Raw genomic sequence first — 9,370 nt, forward strand, 5'->3', positions numbered from 1 at the left:
ATAGTTATGTGGGATACTTAGAAGTGAATAATTTCATGACAGGTGGCATCCTAGCACAGCCTAGCTTCATAGGTTATTAATGTGTTATTATTTGGAAACAGATGGTTTTGCATTTTGCAGCTCTGTTTATGCTGCTTACTAACTGCAGTGATTACTGAATTTAGACAGCAATGCATCACATTGCTGCTTTTCAAAAAACATGCAATATGATTACAGCAGTGTCTTACAATATTGCATGTACCATGTGCAGTATACTTAGGTCTGATATCATGTATCACATATTTATGATTTGTGACATAAAACACTCACTGGCATTAACACATACTAATATATGGGTTTACCGTGAAGCCTGGAGCACAGATACACTCTCCAGTGACACTGTGGCAATCAGCACCATTCTGGCACTGGCACACCTGCTGACAGGACTCGCCATAAAATCCTGGAGTGCACGTCTCATTGCAGTAGAGACCTGACCAACCAGGCAGACATGTGCACTCCCCTGATATCGGGTGGCAGCTGGTGACAAGAGAGAAAACGATAATAGTTATAAACTTTGTTGAGGTGTTTCCTACAGTCAAGATTCCTACTAGTCAGTACTATTTCCTACTTTAAGTATTTAGTGTGCTTGAAACAAATTTTTCTATTACCTGTTTTTTTTTTTAAGATCAGTGACTATCTCTAGTATTTAATCCCAAAAGTTAGCTAACACACTAGTAGCATTTCTGCAGTTAGCTACAAATATGAAGTGCACTGTCATGCTTCCCTGTGGGACTGAGCTTTAGCTTTTCTTTTAGCTTGTACAATTTCTCTACATCCAAACAGTGCTCACTGGAAACATACTGAAAGCCTAACAGCAGTGGCAACAGGCAAATCAGGCCATAAGTGTTTCTTCAAGCTGTCTTGGTCTAAATCTGAAAAAACAAAAACAAAAACAAAACAAAAAACCTAATCAAACTATCAAACTATCAAAAATCTAAATCTAAAAATGAATTACAATATACCTGAGGAAGACTTTTTTCATTTTTCAGTGTGTGGGTTAACTGTAGTAATACAGGTGAAATGTGGCTATATTTGATAGCAACAGAGTTTGACTGACAGATGGTGTAGCTGACACAGCAGTCCCATTGAGAAAGAAGCAGAACAGCTGTTATCTGCAATGACACATGCAGCCCACCAGCTGTGCTAGGCTAACTGATCACTACACTCAGTTGTCTACAGACACAGCGGTCATATACACAAATCTATACACGCAACATGTCAAACTGCTAAAACCCAAAAGATACAAAGAAACACAGAGTTATATTTTGGAATTCGGGGAACCGTGAGGCAGCATTAATCAAATGGCTTCAAACTGACCCTGATCTGCAGATCAAAGTTTGTCAAAGATGACAACATGATTTACTACATACCCACGAGTGCTTTGGACATAGCACGGACATTTCCTATCGCAACGCAGGCCATAGATTCCTTCAGGACACAGTCGGACATCACATGTCTTTCCTGTGTATCCTGGCTCACAAAGACACATTCCATTGCTGTGGTAGCACTTGCTGTTGTTTTCACAATTACATGTCTTTGCACAGGCAGCACCATAAGTACCAAGGGGACACTCATCCTGGCACCTGTTTATAGAGACACAGAAATATCCAGAGACAGTGATTAGGAAAAAGAGGTGGTGATCAATGACCATTCTCTCAAATGAAATATGAATTGTTGCGTATTTAGCTCCGTGACTATGGAAAGAGGCCTAAGGTTAATTTGTTTTTTACTGGCTGCAAATCTGGAATGTGTGGTTGTCTGTCTCTTGACAGTCAGAAATATTATAATTCAGATCATTTATCAGTACATATCCATATTTTATATCTATGTATAAATACAAAGAGTGATGAAACCTGCAGCTTCAGATTCTGTGAGATGTCGGCTTTCAGCATGTGCATGTCCATGCCCGTCAGGTGCATTTTTGCAGAATCCATTTACCTGCTCTCATTTGTTGTTTTAGCTGTTTGGCAGTTGTTGAAATAGTTTAGTGACCTTTAACCTGAGATTTTGGCGTTTTTCTGGCAAAAATCATTTATATTAAAAAAAAATCGATTCAGGATGTAATGAATCGATATTTCATTATTCAAACTAAAATCAGTTTGAATCGGGAAATCGATTTTTTTAAACAAACACTAGATAGCGAGCAACCAGGTCGAAAACAACATTGTGTTTCTGGTGTCCAAGGTTCAAATAACAGAGAGACTCTCCTTTCCAGCACCTTGGCATAGAGTTTTCTACCTATAATTGGAACTCACCCTCTGGTCTCCCTTCTTAAAGATGGAAACAACCACGCCAATCTGCCAATCCAGAGGTACCGCCCCTGACCCCTCCACACAACATTGTAGGGGCGTGCCAACCAAGACAGCCCTACAACATCAAGAGCTTTCGGGAACTCAGGGTGAACCTCATCCACCCCAGGGGCCCTGACACCAAGGAGTTATTTAACTACCTCAGGGACCCCCAGAGATAGATGAGTTGTCCCTCTTGTCCCTATCCGGTCTTTAAGTCTGACGTCATTAGACATTTCTGGGCACAAACTCTGCTGCAAGTCCCTAAGTCAAATGATCACTGCAGCATTACTGAGAGAGAGAAAAACTGTCTAAATTCTTTCTTCTCTAATAAAATGATCAGCGTTCTGCTCTACCAGGTGTAACAATTAAGTTTAACATCCAGGCATCCATGAAAACAGAATTTATGACATTTAACGGCTTTAGAAGTTAGCAGGGAGTTAGCTTGCTAGCTTCCATCTAAATATAACAAACCATGTTCTGACTGAAGGATTTATGAAACAAATTCAAACGTACAGCTCTGTTATCACTTCCAACATAAATGAAGACAGAAAACTAAACAGCAGCGACATTTGTAAGGTTACTGAAGCTAGCTGATATATAATGATGTGCTACGTGATCGCTAGTGCGACAAAGCTATGTAAGCATTACTTAAACAGTAAATCTGGAGGACAAATGCTAATGAACGCAGGAATTTTTCCCACTCGATAAAAGTTAATGTGAGGGCTTCCAATGGTTAGGGGCAAATACCATCGCATGGCAGGATGCCGTAAACAGACCAAACCTCAGTCAGGAGAACAACTGAGATAATCCATCCACAATACGAGGTTAGTCATTAACATGCTGCTGCAAGGGCTGGGCTGTAGTTACATCGTAAGGTTTTAAAAACTGAGCTTTAAAATGATTAGTGGTAATGAAAACCGAGAGAAGCCAACAGTGATCACTGACAGTTTTTAGGGGCTTGTTGAGATTAAATAGAACAAGATACAAAGCATTAAAACATGTTAAAAACACAACAGCCTTATTAAATGCAGACTACTTTGGGCCCGGAAGCAGGATTCATCACGCCATCACTTAAAGACCGGATACTCCGCTTCCTCCACGGATGACATGCCAGTGGGATTAAGGAGGTTCTCGAGTATTCCTATTCTTTACTATCTAAATAAATTCACTGAAATTTTTACACTAAGTCCTGCATTTGAATCCTGCTTTGCCTCGTGGTGTCCTTGGGTTTTGCACCGAGGGTTTTGTGAGCTCATGATCTGTTTTGATTTTGATAAAGAACTTCTGTTTAGCTTTTTTAGTTTTCTGATAGTAGTTGATCATTGTTCCTCTGTGTTTGGTCATTCCCATTTTTGATCCCTCTCTGTTTCCCATGTCTGTCTAGTTCTGTGTTCTCTGTCTGTATTTGTCTGCTCTCCCTGTTCAGTTGTGTCAAATTAGTTTTCTCTCCCCAGTCAGTCATGTCTCTGTTTATCATTTGTCTGTGTCAAGTTTGTACAACGGGTAAAATAAGTATTGAACACAAGTAAATATATTTCTAAAGGTGACATGAAATTCTCACCAGATGTCTGTAACAGCAACCCATCCAATCCACACATCCAAAGAAATCAAACAATAAATGTGCATAAATTAAATTGTTTAATAATGAGAAATGGCACAAGGAAAAGCATTGAACATGCTTACTGAAATTTATTTAATACTTAAAAAAAACCGCTTTTGTTGGCGATGATAAGATGCCTCATGTATGGAGAAACTTTGCTCAGGTATGATTTTGACCCATTCCTCCACACAGTCTTCAAATACTTAAGGTTCTGCAGGTCCCTTCTATGCACTCTGAGCTTTAATTATTAGTTATGGAGATGCTTGGTATTGAGGATATCCTGATTTTTGGGTATAAAAAACCCTGTACTGTACCGTGGGGCTTTGTTGTAAAGGTCTCTCTTACCGTTCTCCTGTGTATCCAGGGCTACAGATGCACTGTCCAGTAGATGACACACAAACGCCACTGTTGTGACACTGACATTCCTGGGAACAGTTTTTTCCAAATCTCCCTTCTGGACATGGCTGGCCACAAACTGTTCCCTGCAGACAACAGCACAAACATGTATTTATCGTATACAGAATCTGCAATAATAACTTCAATAATTATAACTTCAAAAATAAATTCTCTTCCTATCAAAAGTATCAAAAGTTTCTCTCTGGTTTAGTTCATGCTTGCATATTACCATAAAATACTAGCATGTCTAGTGAGCTGAATTTTCTTAAAGAGTTAAGGAACAGTTAGTGTTTGTACCATCCATCCTGCTGGACAGGAGCACTCTCCGGTTACATGGTGACACACTCCTCCATTCTGACATGGACATCTCTCCTCACATTGCTGCCCATGTTTACCTGGTGGACAGAGTTCTTCACACCTTCAAAAAAAAGAAAAGAAAAAGAAAACAACACTACATCTTTGCACTTCTGAGTTTTCTTTAAGTTAGACAACTTGTAATTTTATAGATATAAAATTATAAAGTATAAAGTAAAATTGTGCTGACCCTTGTTTCACTAAAACTTTGTTTTAAAGTTGCACTTTCTGGCATCAACTCGACCTGCCGTGTTTGATGGAAGAAAAATGCCGAATATTACCTAAAAGAACAATATCCCTATAGTCAAGCACAGAGATGGAAAGACTGTACTTTGAGTACTATTAGTCTTTGCTAATGATGCAGGACAACTTCAATAGACCTGGGCTCTGTACTGTAAAATCTTGGACGAGAACCTCTTTCCCTTTCCCAGAACATGTGGGATGGGTCTTCCAGCGTGACAATAATGGAAACAATCCCACCAAGGCAACAAAGGAGTGGTTAAAGAAAAACACACACTTAAGTCACAGTGTGTTCTAGTTTCTGTAAAGAGAAGTGGGACAAAATCTGTCCTTTGTGCAAACCTTTAGGGAAACTAGAAGTAATGTCTTACTACTGTGCTTCCCAACTAGGGTTTCTCCATCAGTTAGTAAGTCAGGTTTTTCTTGGTGATCAAATAAAAATTAGAGACTGTTCATTTATTCATAAGTGAGCAGTCTAACAAATTCAGTGGGCAATCAAATAATTATTCCCCTGACAGTAGATACTATATATCTATCTATATAATGGAAAATTCTGTGCTTCAACAATGATATAAAATTAAAAAATGATCAGTATAACTCCTTTTTATTGTCATCCATTAATAAACTAATCAGTTCCTCCAAAACACTAGTGTCTGAATCTAATAAATGTTCTATTACTACAACAAAGTTTCTAGTAAAAGGAAGAATATTTCTTGTAGTTATTTATTCAGCACTGCCACACATTTTTTTCTAATCTTTTTCATAATTTCTACATTCAATTAAATTTCAGTTCAATTCCGTTTTATTTATACAGCACCAAATCACAACAACAGTCACCTCAAGGTGCTTTACAATCTAAGGTAGATCGGAGAGAAACTCAACAATCATATGAACCCCTATGATGCCCTATTTGGTGACAGTGGGAAGTTAAAACTGCCTTTTTACAGGAAGAAACCTCCAGCAGAATCAGGCTCAGAGAGGGGTGACCATGACTGGTTGGGGTGAGGGGAGAAAGACAAGACAAAAGACGTGCTGTGGAAGAGAGCCAGAGATTAATATTTACTAATGATTAAATGCAGAGTGTGTCTTTAGTGAATCCAAACTAGGATGTGGTTCCACAGAAGAAAGTCCTAAAACCTGAAGGCTCTGCCTCCCGTTCTAATTTTAAATATCCTAGGAACCACAAGTAAACTAGCAGTCTCAGAGCAAAGTGCTCTATTGGGGTGATACGGTACTATGAGGTCTTTAACATAAAATGGGGCCTGATTATTCAAGCCCTTATGTGATGAAAAGGATTTTAAATCTGATTTTGGATTAAATGGGACCCAATGAATAGAAGCCACTATGGGAGAAATATGCTCCCTCTTTCTAGTCCCTGTCAGTACTGTCAGTGCAGACGTTTTTAGGACAACCTGATAATAATAATAAATTACAATACTCCAGCCTAGAAATAATAAATGCATGAACTAGTTTTTTAGCATCATTACTGAAGTCACTTCAGAATTATCTTTAAAATCTTTCTATTAATTTGTAAAGCTCTCAGTGCTTTGGTCTCTGACTTGCACCGTAACCATGTCAGACTTCTCATCTGGTGCAAATCTTTTAACCGTCCAGAGAACCGTCCAGTGTGTGCACACAATGTTTAAGAATAATGATATGTGCTGTATAAATGAAATTGCCATGACCATAGATACTAGGCTTTTAATGTTATGTCACTGTTGGCATTAGATGGAGGTGGGCACTCTGGTATTCTCCAGTTGCATAATAACAGGCAGCACCAATCTACGATTTCTGCTAGTATCCATTCTTATAGGTGCCTACCTTTTCTTTTATGTCACTGTTGGTATTAGAAGCAGGAAACCAATTTAACAAATGATCTCTCCTGACTTACAAAGCACCAGTGTATCCCGGTGGGCACTTGCATTCTCCGGTCGCATGATGACAGGCAGCACCATTCTGGCATTGGCATTTCTGCTGGCATCCATTCCCATAGGTGCCTACTGCACATGACACCTCACAGCGCCAACCTCTGTATCCAGGAGTGCAGATACAAGCTCCAGTGATAGGGTTACACAGAGCTCCATTCTGGCACTGGCATCTGTTACTGCAGTGGGAACCCCAGTGATCATTGTCACAAGCTGAAAAGAAAGAAAGAAAAAAATCTAAATACATCTTTTTTATCTTTCATGTTTATCTTACTTGACATGTGTCACAGAACTGGACATAGGTTGTCATTTATAATTGCATACGAAGCTATAATAGATCATTAAGTTAGAGATGCCTTGAGTCTGCAAGTAAAATCTATTATAGGGAGTTAGCACCTTGTTCGGCTTGCACATAAAAACTCACTCAAAACACTCATCAGTATCACTGTCCAGATCATTATTTCAGTCCCCCAGAGTGCTGAAGTCGATGTAAATATAGCTATAATTCTTATTTTTATGATAATAATAATAATAATAATAATAACTACTCATCATTCTTCACTACAAAATGCCTCAGGCTCTCTTAGGTGTGCCTTTCTCGAATGAAAAATCAATGTGCTCAGCATTGTGTGGAGTTTCTGGGCTTTCCTAATTGCTGTCCTAAATAAATAAATGCAGCGCAGCTTTATTTCTGCATCCTTCATTATAACCCCCATCTGAGTTGTAAGTGTAATCTTTGCTCCTCTATACCTGGAACAGAATATTCTTTTCTGGCACGTCATAGTATAGTCTTCTGCCTTTGGTTCTTCATGAATATAGCACCATCTACAGGTTTTGGGGGTTTCTATCAGGCCAAATGGTTTGTGGGTGGAACACTGGAGTTTTCTGTATATTCTGCTGTCAGGAAGATATTCATTTTTTGTTGTATACTATACACACATCTAAATTTAAAGAAAGAAAGAAAGAAATAGGGGCCATTTAAGCTACGCAAGGCTTTTCTGCATTTGTCAACACATGGAGTATTTATTAGCGGTAACTTATTCATCTTATTCATTGTAATATATCCATGATTTGTGTATTATCATCCATTTTCCTGTGGTTGTCCTGCTAAATTGACATATAGCTGGTGTTGGTGTCAAAGTCTTTCTGTGTATTCACATTTCTTCTTCTGTTCTCAAGTTATTTGTTCCCTACCTCTTTCTCCTGGCCTCCAACATCCCTCGTGCCTTATTGCAGTGCCTGCTTTAATTCCTATCACTGTCAATTCCTATGACTGATTTAGTAAATCTTGTTCTATCTGTCCTATACATCACAGTTATTAGAAGTCTAAGAACTGTGATGTATAGAATCAAGTGGCTTAAGAGTACTGGCACCAGGATGTATACATGTAAATTACATCTGCAAAGTTAAGGACTGTTAAAATGTTGCACAATCCTCAGCCTACTGCTAAAAGGCTGAGGATTGGCAGCATATAATGTTGCAGAGGGAAAGTCTCAACTAAAAATGAACAAAAAGACAACATATCCACTAGGGATGAAGCACCATCCCGTCAAGCTCTCATTAATTTATGTTTAAAGACTGATAATTGCCTACAAGAACTGACTACAAATCTCATCAGTCCAGTGCATGACCTTCCACACCATGTCCTCAGTGCAATCTTGTTTTGTCTTAAACATAAGCAACTGGCTAATACATTTTGGCTGTAGTTTTTTGGGCTTTAACTTTTATTCTCAAAGCCTGGTGTGCTGTGAAAAATCCACAGTAAAACACACTGATTGCAGTTGTATCCTTTTACAAGGAACTTTATTTCTGCATGTATTAATATGTAGTGCAATGAAGCACCGCAAAAAAACTCAGGGACTCAAAAATACTTGTGGTTTCCAGTGCTATCGTAGCCTCCTAGTAGATGCACCTATAGTATAAAATTGAAAATCTTTGGTGTCATCTTGCTTGATTTTCAGAAAAAATAACAGATAGTTTGACTGAGAGTCTGACTGAGAGTCAAAACTAGTCCAAAATTTTTAATAGTTGAACACAAATCTGAACAAAATGTTCAGATTTGTCAATAAAAAGGTAGTAATAGCTCTCAGTGACATTTTAAGTCAAAATAAATAATTTGTTGGTTTTTTTTATTAGCAATAAATGTTATTTAAGGTCGAGCTCCTTCTTTCGACTACCACAAACAGCTTGGCATTTATATGCCTAGCATGCAGAGTAATGCTGCCATTTCCAGCTACTCCACTATTCTGAAGTTGTTCAAGTGATTAAAAGGCTCCTTTTCTTCCTTCTGCATTAGTGCGCTTCACTCTGGCCTGATAAAATGTACATACTCTCTTACCTCCGGCGGTTTGGCCTTGTGTGACAAACAGCAGCGGGGCTGAAGGGGGAGGAGGAGAATAGAGATACTAACATGTACATATAAAAAGCTCTTCCATTCAAGTCCACTATCACGATACCTTTTTGAAACCTGACCTAGATTGAATAAAAGCTCAAGTCCAGGAGCTTAGGGCTCTTCATCTACTTCC

General features: G+C 38.6%; 1 protein-coding gene across 1 annotated transcript in view; it reads right to left on the reverse strand.

Moving 5' to 3' along the window:
* megf10 (multiple EGF-like-domains 10) overlaps nt 1-9,370 on the reverse strand; it is a 45,876-nt gene that overhangs the window by 21,237 nt on the left and 15,269 nt on the right. The window contains exons 5-9 of the mRNA XM_013915634.1: nt 6,812-7,058; nt 4,624-4,744; nt 4,276-4,412; nt 1,410-1,622; nt 342-516 (exon numbers count right to left, since the gene is read on the reverse strand). Coding sequence (XP_013771088.1) covers nt 342-516; nt 1,410-1,622; nt 4,276-4,412; nt 4,624-4,744; nt 6,812-7,058 — 893 coding nt within the window. The remainder of the gene's footprint in view (nt 1-341; nt 517-1,409; nt 1,623-4,275; nt 4,413-4,623; nt 4,745-6,811; nt 7,059-9,370) is intronic.

Source organism: Pundamilia nyererei, unplaced genomic scaffold (genome assembly GCF_000239375.1).
Source record: "Pundamilia nyererei isolate P.nyererei 1_Seehausen unplaced genomic scaffold, PunNye1.0 scaffold00335, whole genome shotgun sequence".
Taxonomy (NCBI): Eukaryota; Metazoa; Chordata; class Actinopteri; order Cichliformes; family Cichlidae; genus Pundamilia; species Pundamilia nyererei.